General features: G+C 42.5%; 1 protein-coding gene across 1 annotated transcript; it reads right to left on the bottom strand.

Moving 5' to 3' along the window:
* Window positions 1-7176: 7176 nt before the first annotated feature.
* Window positions 7177-11243, bottom strand: LOC148048864 (vacuolar protein sorting-associated protein 29-like). The gene is made up of 4 exons (XM_087703751.1): window positions 11198-11243; window positions 9450-9641; window positions 8457-8692; window positions 7177-7609 (listed from the first exon to the last, which is right to left on the bottom strand). Exons 1-4 carry the CDS (start codon window positions 11198-11200, stop codon window positions 7492-7494), a joined length of 549 nt encoding a protein of 182 aa, XP_087559877.1. The 5' UTR covers window positions 11201-11243; the 3' UTR covers window positions 7177-7491.
* Between the last annotated feature and the right edge of the window lie 7314 nt (window positions 11244-18557).

Genomic DNA, 18557 nt, shown 5'->3' with positions numbered 1-18557 from the left:
TGTTGGGGCATTCACAACTTCTGGAGGCATGTTGTTCCACTGATTAATTGTTCTCACTGTCAGGAAATTTCTTCTCAGTTCTGAGTTGCTTCTCTCCTTGATTAGTTTCCACCCATTGCTTCTTGTTCTACACTCAGGTTCTTTGGAGAATAGCTTGACTCCCTCTTCTTTGTGGCAACCCCTGAGATATCGGAAGACTGCTATCATGTCTCCCCTAGTCCTTCTTTTCATTAAACTAGACATACCCAGTTCCTGCAACCGTTCTTCATATGTTTTAGCCTCCAGTCCCCTCATCATCTTTGTTGCTCTTCTCTGCACTCTTTTTAGAGTCTCCTCATCTTTTCTACATTGTGGTGACCAAAACTGAATGCCGTATTCCATGGGTGGCCTTACTAAGGCCTTATAAAGTGGTATTAACACTTTATAATGCCTTGGTAAGGCCACACTTGGAATACGGCATTCAGCATTTCAGTTAAGTGACTGTCTAGTCTCTTCTTAAAAACCTCCAGTAATGGAGCGCCCACGATTTCTGAAGGCAACTTCTGTTCCACTGGTTAATTGTCTTCTCTGTTAGGAAGTTTCTCCTTAATTCCAGGTTGCTTCTCTTCTTGATTAGTTTCCAACCATTGTTTCTTGTCCTCTGGCGCTTTGGAGAATAGCTTGACCTCCTCTTCTCTGTGGCTCCTTTGAGAAACAATCACAAAACCCAACCCTGATTCCTGAATAGGATCCACAACCCTCTAATCAAGGACCTACTGAAGAGAAAACCACACTTTCTCCAACAATGGCAAGGCCAGTACTGAATATAAACAGGGAGCAAACCCCACACTTACTAGCACTGAAGACATTACCTAGTTGGGTAATCAAATGCCTGCAAGTGAATAACCAAGTTCAGAGATTTCAAAGGACTCCACAGTCTAGTGTTACATTCCAAACTAGGGGATACAAAACCTTTGCCAGACCAATTCTCGAATACAGCTCACCTGCCTGGAATCCACACTGTATAAAGGAAATTAATACAATTGAATGAGTCTAGAAATACTTATGAGAAGATTACTCTACTCTTCTGCTCGCAATAGACTCCCTTATGCCACCAGGCTCGAAATTTTGGGCTTGGACAACCTAGAACTACACCACCTATTGTCTGACCTAAGCTTAGTACACAGAATTGTCTGCTACAATGTCCTGCCTGTCAACTTCAACTTCAACCATAATAATACATGCAATCAATAGATACAAACTCAAGGTCAACCGCTCCAAACACGATTGCAGAAAATACGACTTCAGCAACAGAGGGGTCAACGCCTGGAATGCTCTACCTGACTCTGTTGTTGCATCCTCAACCCCCCCATAACTTTAACCTTAAACTATCTACCGTGGACCTCACCCCATTCCTGTCTTTAAGGGGCGTGCATAAGCGCACCATCGTGCCCCCCGTCTCTGTCCTACTGTCCCCATTTATTCGTGCCCATTTCCTGTGTTCATGTCCATGTTTATACTTATGCCTGTTGTCTCGTACATGTTTGACAAACTAACTAACTAACTAAAATAAAACAAATAAATATACTACAGATGTTTCCCCCCCCAATAGGTCTTACCTGTCAAGGAATTGAGAAAAAGAAGGGAAAGCAACATCTGTTCCATGATCCTTTCTCAACAAGGAAGGCAGCTTTTTTTTTGAAAAAAGACACCAATGTGAAAGTTCTCCTTTCTTAAATTAAACCCAGAGTTACAAAATAGCACCTTTATGCAAATCTATTCTGTGCCCAAGAGGTCTCAGGGGGATAGGGGACATCACTGCAAAACAAAGACCAAGCATGCATAGTTGTGGTAGTAGCAATTTTGGCTCTCTATATAGGAGCTTCTTCAAGTCAACCTTGACTCCTGGTGAACGCCTCAACTATTTATTTATTTCATTTTTATTTATTTCATTTTCATTTATTTTGTTTTTACTTATTTCATAACAGAGGAGTGGAGGACTCTTCTCGTGAAATACTTCTGGTCTGTTGAAAGTCTGTTTGAAGACTTCCAAAGTACATTCTTTGGAAGAGACAAGCAACAGCAATATAAGGAAATGTTCTGTCGTTTCTTACTCTCTTCTTACCCTATTGCTCCCTCTAGTTGCATACAGTCAACTAGGACTGGTAGCAACTTTCTAGAGATTTGGGTGAGTGTGAATCTGTCTTTCCACTTAGAGAATTTGGGATGATATAACTGGGATGTTCAGAATTATAAAATAATGTATTTCTATACTTCCGATATCTCAGTGTTTAAAAACTCCTGCTTAATAAAATTTCACAGTCCCATAATTAAGCCTCCAAAGCACCACAATTTATAATCCTAACTTTGTAATACTTATGAAGCCTTATAGTCCCACAATTATATATCTTTCAATTATCCAAATTTTAAAGTCTTGTTTAGCTTTCTTTCTTTTTTCTTTCTTTTACATTTGAAGACTCCTAAGAGGAACTAACTTGCAAATAAATAAATTTTACTAAAATTGGGACACTGGATTTGGACTTCAATGAGGAAGGCTCTGTAGGAACACATCCCTTGATTTTTGCCTTTATTATAAAAAGTCAAAAAGCAGAGAATGGAAGGATTTATAATTCTTGCAGTCATCTGGTCCTCCACACTCTCTGTGAGTCTGTGTGCTAAAAAAAACCAGGAATATAAATCCTACCGTTCTCCACCATTCAATCAGAGCTGAAGAAGCTTCCTGGATAAGAAGTGAAATGTCTTCAAGAGGGAAAAAACAACAACAAAGGAATCCCAGTTGCCACTTGAAAAAGCACTTTGGGATGTTTATTGTAACCAGTAAACTTTGCTGTTACCTCCAATTCACTTGCTCCCTACCTCCATGAAGGGATATTTTACACAAGATTCTTGGCTTTTATCTCTGCTGCTTGCCTGCTTCCCTTTTTTAATCTTTAAGTATGACACCAGGGCAGTGGTGGGTTTCAAAAATTGTTGGAACCTACTCTGTGGGTGTGGCCTCCTTTGTGGGAATGGCTTGCCACCCATGTGACCGGATGGGAGTGGCTTGCCGCCCATGTGACCGGATATGAAATTATGAATTAGTACTTAGGTCGGTCCAAGTAGCTATTCAGAAGCTAGTGGTTAGAAGCAATCGTAAAGCAAGATATGGAATTAAAACCAGAAATATTTTGTTGGCTATTTGAAAGGGAGTATAATTATATTTAATTTTCCACATGTAAGCAGCTGCTGGAATTGTCTTTGCACAACAGTGGAAAAACAGAGATATGTAAATGAATAAATATTACAATGTTCAGGAATAAATAAATTGACAATTAAAATCAAGAAGGTTTTGAATGCTTTTTCACATGGGATTGGTTTTAGCAATTGCCAACTAATGGAAACAGAAATTAGAAATCCAAAAGTATGAAAGAAAACACCAATTATGTAAGGAAAGGTCCCTAAAATGTATAAGGAAATATTACTAGATCATTATTAATGCGTAGATAACTGCGGGACATTACACACCCACCAGTGGTGGGTTTCAAAAATTTTTGGAACCTCTTCTGTAGGTGTGGCCTGCTTTCCGGGTCCACTGGTGGAACCGCTTCTAACGGGTTCGGTAGGTTTGACGAACCGGTTCTACCGAATAGGTGCGAACTGGTAGGAACCCACCTCTGCACCAGGGTCTCATGCTTCATGTAGAGGCTGACCCCAAACCATCCAGGATCTGTGAAGAAAGCTAAGAAACCCTTGGGATCCATCACCTAAATCAAGTTTCCATTTAAATTGCCCATTCAGTTCAGAGTGAATGGTGGAGAAGAGAAGGATGTATATTCCTTGCAGTCATCTTGGTCCTTAGCGCTCTCTCTGTGAGCCTCTCCACTAATGACCAGATAACTGCAAGGAATATACATCCTTCCATTCTCCACCGTTCAGTCAGAACTCAAAAAGCTTCTTGGATGAGAAGTGAAACGTCTTCAAGGAGGGGGGAAAAACAAATAAAGTCCATTTGCCTCTTGAAAAAGCACAGGAGAGAAAGAGCAAATGTTTATTGTAACCAGGAAACTTTTGCTGCTACATCCAACTCACTGGGTCTCTGTGTATTCCCAAAAACGGGTTATGGCTGCGAGAGCGGTTGATTTGCATCTTTAATATAACAAGTCTCACTCGTGCATTGAATTATGCTTTCTAAGGACTTCTACGTTTTGCTGCTATGGAGGACGAGAGATGGTTTTTGTCTCAGTTCCTCATCAGATTGTACCACTGTGCAACGAGCTGGCACTGCTATGCCACATCAAACAGTAATAATCAGCCTCGTCTTCAGCCTGGATTCCAGTGATGGTTAAATACCCAACGGATCCCGAGGTAGAAGCCGTGAACCGATCCGGGATCCCGTCACCCCTGCTGCCATCCGAATAGTGCACATACCGAGGATCCTGCCCAGACTTCTGTTGGTGCCAGGAAATAGTATGCAAACTTCCACTAACGGTGCAGGATAATTTCACCGTTTCTCCCAGAGAGACGGACATGGAGGCTGGCTGGGTCCATGGTGACTGTGAATTGACCCCTTGGAGAAGAGAAAGCAACGGACTCATTTTCTAGACTTTTCAGAATGCCAGCAAAGTATAATATGAAGCATCCTTGATGCTCTAGTGGTTTTCTTGCAGACCTTTCATTACCCCTACTAGGTAACATCATCAGTGCTAGTGGGGAGTGGGGTTTTCTCGCCACTGATGATGTCACCTAGTTAGGATAATGAAACATTTTCAAGAGAACAACCAAGGTCAGAGCACCGAGGCTTCCCTCAAATTCAACCCCTGAGCTAAAAAAATATTCTCACTGAAATCATAGCACATTTTGAAGTGTTTTCTAGCTCTTTGCTTTCATGGAGGAGAAAAATAAGATCACGATGATGAGATTTTCTGTGATCCAAAATACTACAGCTGCACCGATGCTCAATGCCCCTGCTTCCTTACCTGAATTTAGAAAGGCAAAGAGGAATATTGACCAGATCATGGTAGGTTATCTACAGCCGCAGATTCGGACAGATGGGAAGGAAATGACGGTGGGATCTTTCTCCACCTGCTCTCTTTAAATCTTCTCAGAATGCATCAATGACATCCATGCAAATGTTTGGGCTTTTTGCTGAGTTGGCTAGCCATGCGTGACACCTTCCAAACAGAAGCAAACGACCAGAGGAGGAATTTGCATAAGCAAAATTCATGCAACTCTTATGAGGCAAAAGCCTGGTCCATTGGCAGGAAACAGAACCAGGGGTGCCCAAATCAGGAAGATCCACTTAGTAGAGCTACACCTTCAATCGTGTTTCCTAACGTGAGGATCTAAGCATTCCAAAAAATATTCGCATGTGTGAGTGTTTTAACTATCAGGCGTGACTTGCTGTTTTAAATAGAAAAGTTATTTGATAGGAAACATCCAACGTCAAATATATCCAAAAGGAGAACATAGGGGAAAGATTTAACAGTTCATAATTACATTGCTGAAGTGAAGGTAAATATGCACCATATAAGAACATAATATTGTCTGATAACATTCTCCAAATTCTTGACATCTGATTTGTATGTTTAAGAAAGGCCCATTTGGGGAAGGACTACATGCTTTGCTTCTGGAATGCTTCTTAATTTCATAATAGACATTAGAGAAGAACCAGGGGAGATACAGAATATAGAATAACCGAGTTGGAAGGGAGCTTGTAGGTAATCTAGTCCAACCGCCTGCCCAAACAGGAGACCCTACACCATTTCTGACTAATGACAGTCTCCTTGAAAGTCTCAAGTGATGAAACTCCCACAACGTCCAAAGGCAACTTCTGTTCCATTGGTTGTTTGTTCTCACTGTCAGAAAATTTCTCCTTATTTCCAGGTTGAATCTCTCCTTGGTCAGTTTCCATCCATTATTCCTTGTCTGGCTATGACACCAGTGTTCGAATATTTGAGGGGCTGCCACAGAGTGGAAGAGGGTCAACCTCTTTTCCAAAGCACCTGAAGGCCAGACAAGGAATAATGGATGGAAAACTGATCAAGGAGAGATTCAACCTGGAAATAACTTGCCAGATGTGGTCATGATGGGAAGGAAAATCCATCAGTAGGGTTTCTTTCTTTTTTGCAAGTTCTGCAAACAAATGCAATCTTTTTTTGGAAGAAGGAGACATCGTTTCATAGTGAATAGTGAAGATCTGGAGAAGGTCTTGGAGGTGAAGGTAGCACCATTTTATGGTCTTCATTCTTGCTTTGCAGCACTTAGTACCTCTTTGCAGATTGTGGGCCAAACACAAGTGGATGATTCTCATGGTCCATCCCAAGTTGTGTGTTCTCCAGGGCAATTCTTGGGTCACTTCCAAGGGCCACCTGTCCAGGGCCAGAGAAATCAGGAGATCCAGGCAGTTCAAATGGGTATAAAGATTGATTCCAAGCTTCAGCTCTCCATAAGAATCTGAACTACTAACAGTCAAAGCAATTTGGTGGTAGATAAGGAATTCATGGTGAGCTGGATTTAAATCTCTGGTGGGCATGAAGGGACACCTGATGATGTGTTTGACCCCTCCCTTGGTCTCAGCATGGACCTCTCTCACAACACTAGCTATATCATACTTTGTCCTTGGTCATTTGCTACCCACTCTACCTTCCCCTTGTAGATTTACGTTGACCTTTTGATTTATTCACAAACACAAAGTATTCCTTAAGGCCATGTTAAAGTCAACCATTCCACCCCAGTCCTTGGATTTCAGAAATGACACCTTCTCAAGGTATGTGTCAGGCCTGCATTTATATTCCTTTTAGAATTTTGGCCTGCCACACTTTCTCTTATTTCATTATGCTGTTTCTTTAAGTATAGTCAATGGGAGGGGGGATTAGAAGGAGTAGGATATTGGAATGTATTGTTTTTCATTCTTTGCTAGAAGCCAAGATCATCCTTTGTCTCCACACTTTCACACCTGACCGGAAGAAGCTGGGCATGGACTCCAGCGTGGAAGAAGGAGATTGGACCATGTGAGGGACTGTGGGTGTGGGGACAAGATCATGAACTTTTAACTGGGTGGGATTCTGATGTAATTTCCAGAGTTGGAATCCCCACAGCTATGTGCCAACATGCCTGCTTTATTAAATTGGAACTTTAAGCATAGTTTTGCCTTGGACTCTGATTTAATTCTACATGGTATTTGGAACGCTGACAGTATGCACATAAAAAACAGCTTTATTCAAACACAGAAACTTAAACATTTGGGACATACAAACAGCCTTTGCTCTTTTTCCCCATCAGCCACTATAATAGAAGTTTTTGGTGATTCCAAATTTGGGGAGTTTTTTTTTAAATGTATCGAAAAAGGTTACTTTCCAATATTCAGATGGCTCTCTAAATTCATGGCAAATAACTTCAAGCAGCTTGAAGAACCCAAGAGGAACAGGTACAACACTAAATCACCGTAACGGATGTGAACAAATTTGCTCAACTTCCTAGATGAAATAGACATCCGGGGGAAATCATTCCATTTCAAGTTTTCTTGTATTCGATCCTTTCTACTTTCACCTCATTCCCAATGAGTTGATACACGTAGGTAACGACAACGGAGGACTGAACATCCATCAGAACAAAGGACGGAATTACATCCCTGGAAAGAAGAACCATTTGTAGTTGAAATAGGAAATATTTTTTATGTAGACTGAGAGCTTATGTGCCGAAGACAAATTCCTTGTGTGTCCAATCACACTTGGCCAATAAAAAATTCTATTCTGTTCTGTTTTGCTCTGCTCTATTCTATTCTATCCTGCTATTCTACTCTATTCTGCTCTATTCTACCCTACTTCTATTCTAGTCTATTGTAGTCTATATTCTATGTTCTATGTTGTAGATTCTAGATTCTATATCCTATCCTATCCTATTACATTCTGCATTCTGCATTCTGCATTCTGCATTCTGCATTCTGCATTCTACATTCTATTCCATATTCTGCTCTATTCTGCTCCATTCCATTCTGATATCTTGGGGGCTGCCACAAAGAAGAGGGAATCAAGCTATTCTCCAAAGTGCTTGAGGGCAGGACAAGAAGCAATGGGTAGAAACTAATCAAGGAGAAAAGCAACTCAGAACTAAGGAGAAATTTCCTGACAGTTAGAACAATTAATCAATGGAACAACTTGCCTCCAGAAGTTGTGAATGTTCCAACACAGGAAGTTTTAAAGACTATGTTGGATATCCATTTGTCTGAAGTGGTGTAGGATTTCCTGCCTAGGCAGGGGGTTGGACTAGAAGACCTCCAAGGTCCCTTCCAACTCTGTTATCCTATTTTACTTCCAAGATCCCTTCCAACCCTGTTATTCTATGTTCTACTTCACCTTACATGGGTCTCTTCTCCAATGTTTTCCATTTGATGGCCATGCCTGATCATCCACCCAACAACCAGCCAATGAAAAGAGATGCTCTCCAGAAACAAATTCCTCAAAATGTGTAGTTCTCACCTTTTCAGAGCACTGTAGGCCCCTGTGGCTGAACCAGGATTGATGTAGAACCTCTTCTCATGTTCTACTGCCTCAAACTTGTGAGTGTGACCAGATATTAAGATGTCTACGTCCAGCTGCCTCTGGAGGATTGCCAAGCTGGCCAGATCCCCCCAAGGTATAATTTGATGGCCATGGATCAGACCAATCCTGAACTGTCCTACAGTGACAATTTTCTGCTGGGGGTAACTCGTGCCCTGCAAAGAATCATGTCAATTATTAATCAATAATAATTCTATAATTCTATTATTGTTCCATAATAATAATTGCAATCAACCCATGGAACAAAAGTTGCCTTCGGAAGTTGTGGGAGCTTCATCCCTGAAGGCTTTCAAGAAGATACTGGACCGCCATCTCTCAGAAATGGTGTAGGGTCTCCTGCTTGGGTGGAGAGGGTTGGACTAGATGACCTATAAGATCCCTTCCAACTCTGTTAATCTGTATAATCTGTAAGAAATTCTAATTTTAAGGCAGTAATGGAAAGTTTCTAAGTGCTGATCATATCATAAAAGCTGCCATTAATCATGGGTGACAGTGAAAGAAATGCACAGAATTTTTTTGTAACCAAGTGATGCACTTTCTACACTATGTAAAGAAAGAGGATTTTTTTTTGTGTCGTGTCTGTTTTGAAAAGTAAAAGTAAAAAACTTTTATTTAAAAAAAAGTGGCCATTAGTTTGTATTTACAGCTAATGAGATCAAGTTTATTTGTCAACCTGAGTCCATTTCCTCTTGGGAATGGTAGGTTTTTAGCTCAACAGTCTCATGCTAAAGTGGGTTTAATTCTAAGCAACATAAAAGCATTGCTAACCACCACGATATCAGTAGACGTTCCAGAGCATGGAAAATAGATGCTCCTTCATCAACAGAGCAACCTCAGTGGAACTTTCAATCAAAGGAACAGAAGGTCTTCAATTGCCCAAACCAGAATCAGCCACGTTCTCCAGCCTCCTACCTCATCAAAGTCCCCTCTGACGATATGGACATCTCCGGCCAGTGTCCTCAGATAATCGTAACTCTCCTTGGTGCAAAGGTTCCCAGTGCAAAGGATATGTTGGATCTTGCCTGGAACCAGCAACTTTTTAAACTTGGCTGGAAGGCTGCAACATCGGTCTGGGATGTGAAGGTCTCCAATCACCAGGACCAGCTGAAGGAGAAAAGAGGTAAAGAAATACAGCATAGAGTTCACTGCAACAGGGGTGTCAAACTCAAGGCCCGCCGTGTGCTTAAATCTGGCCTGTGGAGCCGTTCATGAGCCTCCTGCATGGCCTCCCGCACGACCTCCCCAGCCTCTAACAGGACTTTGCCAGCCAAAAACAGGTCATGCGAGGCCTCCACGTGGTCCATTGTTGCAGGAGGCCAAATATAAGGCACACAAGCCCCCCCCCCCCCCATGGCCCGTTTTGGCTGGCAAAGGGCTGCAGGAGGCTCCCATCCCATCTCCACCTCGCTCCCCCCCCCCGCCAGCCGGTGGAGAACTACAATGCTCATCCGGCCCTCGGAGAAATCCAGTTCGACACCCCAGCCCTCTCCCAGAAAAATGAAATATCCTAGGAAATATTGAAAAGGCAGAATATTTCTCTGGATGTGAAAAGAAAGAAACATGTTTTAAAAGACAGAATAGCTCCCTGTAGCTTCCTGCCCATCCCCACTTTGTTAATGGGCCATTAAGAAGGCCAAGCTAGTCCCTTTACATAATAAAGACTTCCCCACTTCAGTTCCAGGGGGATGGGATTAAGGCATGATAATATTGGCCCTTTACCCAACTCGCCACATGGCATCTGAGAACTCAACCAAACCTGGATTCAAAACGCAGCCTAGAGAGTTGCCCCTGCATGGCCCCATGGGAGTCTGACAATCAATCAGAATACAAACTCAAGATCAAAGGCCAGAGAGGGCATAAAACCAGGGACTCAGCATCTCAATCACCCCTTCTCTTTTCTCCACCAACATTGAAGCATGTTTTCATGTTTCAACAGCACCTTTTCTGTTCAGGAGCTCAAGCCATGTGGTCCTGGCCACCAATAAACCATCTTTCCAAGTATCCTCCATGTCTCCAGTGTCTTTTTCCCTTCTTGGAGCCGAACCCAGAAGGACATTTCTTCCAACGATTGGATAGGTTCAGAAATGCCTTTGAAGGGGTCCCTAAATACGTTTTAAAAGATGAACTCCAACGCTTACACATGAGAGAACCAACCTAGAACTCCAGAGAGTTGGAACAATTAATCAGTGGAACAACTTGCCCCCAGATGTTGTGGGTGCCCCAACACTGGAAGATTAAAAAAAAGAAAGGAAAAAGCCTTACAAGGACATGGGGTCTTACTTCTCCTTTTGTCTTGGGTCATAGGTACTGAGTACGAGTCTCTTAGCGAACTTTAGCTGACCCTTGTGGTCTTGTGAGACTATTGAACTCTGCGGTTAGTCACTTGCTTCCTGTTCTTTTGCAAGCTGCAACTCTGCCTATGGGGCTTTTTAATATAGAAATAAAGGGGCCCCAGAGGCTGTCCAGCCTGACCCGGTAGGTTTCACACTTAATGTCCAAATCTCACTTTACATCCTACTTTAAGGGCACCTCTACTACTACCACTACTCTTTCATCCTAAAGAATCTCAACTCAAGCAGACGCTTCCAGATGGAAAAGAAGGCCACTCTAAATTAACCAGCACAAAAGAGACTTTAAAAGTATCTTTCTCCTCTACTCACCATCCTGCTGATTCTCTGACTCTGCTGTGGATTATCAAGTTGCAAAGCAAACACACAAAGAACCGGAATACTGGTTGCCAAAGGTCAGCTGTTAGCCGTTGATTGACTGCTAAGAAAATGCAAAACTGCAGCCACTCCCTCTGAAGAGCTTTTTATATTTGTATTTAGTTTAGCGACCCCAATTCTGAAAGTTCTTACTTGCAAAGGCTTTCTTTTAAAGGAACAGTCTGCTTTGAATGCCCAAATCTGTTGTAAAGGTAATCCATGACTTACAAGGATTCATTGAGTGACTGTTCAAAGTTACAACGGCACTGTGGCTTATGACCGTTTTCACACTTACAACCTCTGCAGCCTTTCTGTGGCCAGGAAGGGGGGGGTTTAAAAGCACAATGACTATATATGTACACCTTTTTGTTCTATTTTGTTTAAAAAAGGAGAATACATGTTAAAATTAAATATGTCTACTGAAAAGGAATTATAAATACCATCAACATAAAATGGAGCTTGCTCAGAAGCTGAAATACACCAAGTAATTGAGATGAAGAGTGGGAAGTAGAGGAGAGAGGGATAGGAGAGAAGGTGGGGGAGAGAAAGGAAGAGTGGAAAGGGGAGAGAAGGAAAGTGGAAGGGGAAGTAGAGAAAAGAAGGATGACAGAGGGAAGAAAGGAGGGAGGGAGGGAGGGAGGGAGAGGAGGGCTTAAGGGCTTTTTGTATTTGTATTTAGTTTAGCGATCCCAATTTTGAAAGTTCTTACTTGCAAAAGCTTTCTTTTAAAGGAACAGTCTGCTTTGAACGCCCAAATCTGCTGTAAAGGTAATCCATGACTTACAAGGATTCATTGAGTGACTATTCAAAGTTACAAGAGCACTGTGCCTTATGACCATTTCCACACTTACAACCTCTGCAGCCTTCCTGTGGCCAGGAAGGGGGGGGGGGGTTAAAAGCACAATGATTATATATGAAGGGTGCTAAACCACCACAAGGAATGCAAACTGAAAGCACCCTCTGCAGAAGGAGGTTTTCGCCTCACTTCCCTGTGCAGGTGGCATCACTGTGAAACATCCAGTTGCTGTCATAAGACTGACAATAATATTTTGCCTCGTCTTCTGGTTGAACCCCCGTAATTGTTAAAGTAGCTCTGGAACTGTCGGTTGCCCCAGAGAATCGGTCTGGAACGTCAGCAGGCCTGTAGATGTGCTGATAAATCAATAGTTTGGGTGGCTTAATGGATTTCTGCTGATACCAGGACACATAGTAGCCAGACAGAGCTCCACTGCTCCTCGTACAGGAGATCTGGATCTTTCCTTCAAGACATGCTGACAAGGAAGCTGGTTGAGTCAATACAAATTGGGCTGAGGCCCCTGTAAGTAACAAGACAGGAAGAAATGGCCAGGTGAGTCTTGAGCTCCATCAAAGTCAACTGAAAAGAGACCAAAGCCCACTGACATCGTAGGTGGTTAACAGAAGAACAGAGTTGGGAGGGACCTTGGAGGTCTCCTAGTCCAAGCCTCTGCTCAAGCAGGAGACCCTGACCTCTACCATGTCAGACAAATGATTATCCAATCCCTTCTCAAAAACCTCAAGTATCAGAGGCCCACAACTTCTGGAGGCAATTTGTTCCACTGATTAATTGTTCTAAGATCGGGAATTTTTCCTTAGTTCTAAGTTGCTTCTCTCCTCGATTAGTTGCCATCCTTCAGGTGCTTTGGAGAATAGCTTGATTCTCTCTTCTTTGTGGCAGCACCTCAAATATTGCAACATTGCTATCCTGTCACCCCCCCTTAGTCCTTCTTTTCATTAAACTGGACATACCTAGTTCCTGCAACCATTCGTATGTTTTAGCCTCCAGTGCGCTAATCATCTCTTCTTGGCTACATCTCTTCTTGGATGTTACACCAAGAGAGCAAAAGATATAAACCCAAGGGTTTACATTTGCAAGCATGTTCTCCTTTACCTGTGCAATAAGAAAAAATGAGGAAGAAGAGAACAGCTTGTGCCATGTTGAAGCTAAGGGTACAAGGAATGGCCATGACAGACGACCTTTGTGCAAAGTGTTTCGGAGACATTACTTTAAAGGCCAAGTGTGGGAAAATGCAAAGCCATGCAAAGGCACTTCCTCTGCGTTGGTGGTTGTCATCACCATTCATGGCCACGGTAAAGTTATAGGGAGGGGAAAACACTTGGTCACCACACAGTTTCAAGGTCCTAGATGGGCCAGTTAAGAGGACACACTCATGGGCTATCTAGTTGGCTTGACTTGACTGTTGTCTGGGTTCCGATGGATGCCCTAATTAACTCATGAGCCTCAAGTCAAGTTTCAAAAGAAATCCAGTTATTTATTAGGAGCAACATGACAGCACATTCCCGAATGAAGTCAATTCTGCCACAAGTGATTTACAGTTCAACTATGACCCTGTTTCCCCATCTCCTCCCAGAGTGTGTTATAAATCACATTGTCCAATGAGGCACTTTCGCAGGCTGTAAAAAAAAATGCACATCTTAAGGCAACTCTGATAATCTGAGATCCATCCTTGAGGAAGATATGCATGGAATGTGCTTCTGAACACATTCAGCTGCTCCATCAGTTTTCCCCCCTCCTGCCCATGGCAACTCGAGAGCAGACAAATGCTTTGTGAGTTGGCAACTATCATTTATCTGAATCAGGATTTCTCCAGACACAACAGTTAAGTTGAGCCAAGGATGGAGAAGCACTGGTTGTTTTTGCCTGCCAGTGGCCAGTGGAACTGCAGCAGATTCGGACGGTGAGGAGGTTGGGGAGGAACATGGGCCAGTCCTGGAGTCTGGGGAAGGCTCTGATGAGGGCTCTGTGTCGGAGGCAGAGCCGTATGCCAGTTATCAGCCTCCTTCAGAGTCAGACATCAGTGGGGCAGATGAACAGTTGGAGCCTGTTCCCAGTGTGTGCATGCACAGAGTTGCCAGACGAAGGGCACAGCTAAAGAACAGGGGTTGACTTGGGAGTAAGGCCAGAGGTGGACGATGAATGGCCCCTCCCAGAGGAAATAAAAGAGGAGCGAAAGGGGAGTGGAGTTTGCAGGAAACAATTAGTTGGCTTCATTGGTTTGTGACTCTCCGAGAGTCCTTGCCAAGTTCTGCAGATATCAGCCTGTCCATCCTCCAAGCCAGATAAGGTCTGTGACTGTAAATCCTCCCTCAAAAGACTTTGCTGGATGTGAATGAACAGAATTCACACTAAACTAATAAAAGGGCTTTTTGTTGGGACAAGGAGTTTGCTTCATGCTCTTGGGAAGCCTAGGTGAGAACACTGGTCTTCCAGCTGTTGGCCTAGACGGATTTCTAGAGGATCCTATTGGCCTTGCCAGCTATTATTCAAATGGTGTTCTAGCAATATCACTCCTTTACCTGTGCAATAAGGAAAAAAAAAAACGAGGAAGAAGAGAACCGCTTGGGCCATGCCATTCCTCCTTACCCAGCCTAACAAAAGGTTCAAGAGTAGGAATTATTCCTGGGAACTGACTAGTGATGAGTAGAAGGGATGAAGGTCAATAGAAATGCCCTAACAATTTCATCCGGATATCAGATAACGGGAGTAACAAGATAGCAGATAGCTAATCCACGCTGCATTCATCAACCTATAATCTCATAGCACCACCTTCTGGATGTTACTTAAAAAGAAGAGATCAGGAAACATCGTAAAATACTGGTGCTTTCTCAGAAGATCTTTAAGACCTGGCTGTTCTCCCAAGAATTGTACTTGGAAGGTTAGGGAAGCCTGTAAGTTATTGTGATTAATGTTGATGGCTTGGACTGCCCTGTTTTATTTTTATTCTGTTTGGTTCTGTTAGGATTAGTGTGATGTGTTTAGCTCTGTTCTGTGCTCCCATGAAGAACATTTGTTATATGGCCAGATGTTGTGGCTATATAAGAATTTATAAACAAATGCAGTCAATGGATAAAGAGGTAAAGGTTCCCCTTGCACATATGTGCTAGTCGTTCCCGACTCTAGGGGGCGTTGTTCCTCTCCGTTTCAAAGCCAAAGAGCCGGCTCTGTCCGAAGACGTCTCCGTGGTCATGTGGCCGGCATGACTCAACGCTGAAGGCACACAGAACACTGTTACCTTCCCACCAAAGGTGGTTCCTATTTTTCTACTTGCATTTTTTATGTGCTTTCGAACTGCTAGGTGGGCGAAAGCTGGGACAAGTCACGGGAGATCATTCTGTTACGCGGTGCTAGGGATTCGAACCACCGAACTGCCAACCTTTCTGATCGGCAAGCTCAGCGTCTTAGCCACTTAGCCTTCCTTCTAGTCAATGGATGCAAGATCATATTGCTTGCAGTCTTTGGCAATTCCCCCTGCATTGTAGCTGATTGAGAACTTTCCTAACAATGAGAACAATGAGGCAGTGGAACAGCTTGCCTTCAGAAATTGTGGCTGCAATATAAATTGGATAACTACTTGGTATGTAGGGTGATAGTTAAATATGTATAAAAATATGGCTAATAGTGGAATGCTAGAATTAAATAACAGGTGATTAGATAGTGAAATTAATAGTAGAATTTTGCAGATTGGAGGTTTGGAAGGAACATGAAGAGGTATGAAGAGGAATCAAGTTTTAATTGGAAAATTAGAATTTGAATGATAGTACTATCAAATAACAACAAAAATATATTAGAATTAAATAATGGGTGATTAGAAAATGAAGGATTGTGTTCTAAGAAAAATATGTGTGGTAATAGTATGGAACAGAAATTTTTTATTATTATTATCACATCTTTGAATATTATAGTGATAGGAGGGAGGGAATGCTAAAATAGAGATAGAAATGAGAGGAACTATAGTATATACAATATGTGTGTGTGTGTGTGTGTGTGTGTAGTATTTGTGCTGATAAATAAATAAAGGGAGACTAGTATATTTATCAGCACAAATACAATACAAATGTAACAAAGGCAACAGTAAAAATATTGGGTTTCTGTCTGGATGGGGAATACGCAGAGTTGCCAGTCAAAGGGAACAGCTAAAGAACAGGGGTCGACTTGGGAGTAAGGCCAACAGGTAGATGATGAATGGCCCCTCCCAGAGGAAATAAAAGAGGAATGAAAGGGGATTGGAGTTTGCAGAAGACCATTAGTTCACTTCATTGGTTCGTGACTCTCCTCCTTGCCAAGTTCTGCAGATATCGGCCTGGCAGCTCTCCAAGACAGATAAGGTCTGTGACTGTAAATCTTCCCTTGAAAGACTTTGCTGGATGCGAATGAGCAGAATTCACAGTCAACTATTTGTCAGGACAAGGAGTTTGCTTCATGTGCTTGGGAAGCCTCAGTCAGAACATGTGGTATCTCCCCAGATGGAACCCAATTCTAGGTAGACTGAGAATATGTGAATTGACAAAAGGACACCAGTCAACCTTGAATTACAGCTAAACTCTCTCCAAGAAAAGGAGGCTAATTACATTGCCTTGCTCCTTGCCCATCTAACTGACTTTGTTGTTTATTGGGGTGAATCTATTTGGCATTTTGTCTTTGTCTCTAAGACCCACTCGGTTACTTGATGTTGAGCTTAAAAAGAGGTGTTTGTTTTTTAAAAAAAATTACAGAAGGTTTTTCTGAAACTCAAATGTCATCATATCCTCAAGAGTCTAAAACGGAGGGACAGGAGTGAGGAAACACCTGACAGCTATCAGCAAGTGCTCTGAGTGAATCTGTATGCTACATGAGATGTAGTTATAGGTCAACTGATCCCATTTTATCCCCCCACTACAAAAGTCCCAGTCCGATTACAACATCCTTCTAAAACAGATGTCATCATATTCCCCAAGAGTCTAAAGTGGAGTGACAGGCATGAGGAAACACCTGACAGCTTGGGAAGACTTTGAGGAACCAAGAACAAGATGTCACACATTTGTAAGTCATGCATATCGGAGGTCAGCAGCTACAAGGTTTTTGTTCAGCTCTTCAATGGGATTGTAGCACTGTGCACTCGTCAGCACCTACATAATACAGGCAATAATAATCAGCTTCATCCTCTGCCTGAAGATTGGAGATAGTTAACACGGCAGATGTTTGAGAGTTTTCAATAGAACCAGAGAATCGTTCTGGGATTCCATCGGCTCTGCTACTATCAGAATATATAAGGAGTTTGGGGGCATTTCCAGGCTTCTGTTGATACCAGGAGGAATCCTCTGTGTCAAGTGTTCCACTGCTTATAGAACAAGTGATTCGGATTGACCCTCCAGGAGATCCAGACACAGATTCTGGTTGAGTGAGGACAACTTGAGAAAAAGTTCCTGAAAGACCACAAAGAAGACAGAAAAGACTATAAGCACAATGTTCACTTAAGCAATGGAGACCTTTCAATCAGAAGAAATGTGTGAGCCCCAAGACATAAATTACCCAAAAATGAAGCTGAGAGGATGAGAAGAGGAAACCATGCCATGGTGGAAGATGGAGTCAGGGTTGAATTGTCTGCAGATCTATCTGTCCTCTCTGCTCTTAAGCCTTTTGCCAGTGCGGAATTCAAATTCATGCAAATCTTCTGACTGCTCATCAAAACTTCCTCAGATAAAAGGAAAAACCATCCTTTGAAGGTTCCTCCTGTTTGAGAATCATGATTTGCTGATGTAGCTTTTGAGGAGACCATCCTGTTTAGCTGAGCGAGAACATTAGGGAAGGAATTCACCTCACCTGCGGTGTAGAAAGCATGCATGAGAATTGTCCTCATTTTATCTCCTACATCATTCCTTGCTTAGGCTGAGACAGATCCCTCTCAGTTTTTCAGGGAAATTATGAAGCATTCCAGGGATCTTGGGAATGAAAACCATCTATGTTGGGTCACAACTTCATATTTTCCTGAAAGGTTGTTGTGTTCATCAGAGGGGATCTCCAAGAGTAGACAAAAGAGTAGACAAAAAGCTTCATCAGTTCTGACAGGTCCTTCCTGCCTGAGTAGGGGTTGTACTAGAAGACCTCCAAGGTCCCTTCCAACTCTGTCATTCTGTTATTCTCTTTGAGAATCATGATTTCCTGATGCAGCTTTCCAAGAGACCATCTTCTTTGGTTTAGGGAGAACATTTGGGAAGGTCTTCAGCTCACCTGAGATGTAGAAAGCATGCATGAGAATTGTCCTCATTTTATCTCCTTCATCCTTGTTCGGGCTGAGACAGAACCCTCTCAGCTTTCAGGGACAGTATTACCCATTTCAGGGGATGTTAGGAATGATAACAGTCTTTGCTGGGTCACAAGTTCATGTTTTTCTGAAAAACTGTTGTGCTCATCCAAAGGGATCTCCAAGAGTAGACAAAAGTTTGGAGCCCACATGAACTGCTAAGATGAGAGCTGGTGTCCCACCATAGTATAAAAAGGAAGCTCGGTTCCATTTAT

This window comes from Thamnophis sirtalis, unplaced genomic scaffold (assembly GCF_051295495.1).
Source record: "Thamnophis sirtalis isolate CommonGarterSnake01/CBP01778 unplaced genomic scaffold, rThaSir2_p1.2 scaffold_2, whole genome shotgun sequence".
In the NCBI taxonomy this organism is placed as follows: Eukaryota; Metazoa; Chordata; class Lepidosauria; order Squamata; family Natricidae; genus Thamnophis; species Thamnophis sirtalis.
Note: the sequence above shows the minus strand (reverse complement) of the source record. Positions and strands in the feature narration are given on the sequence as shown.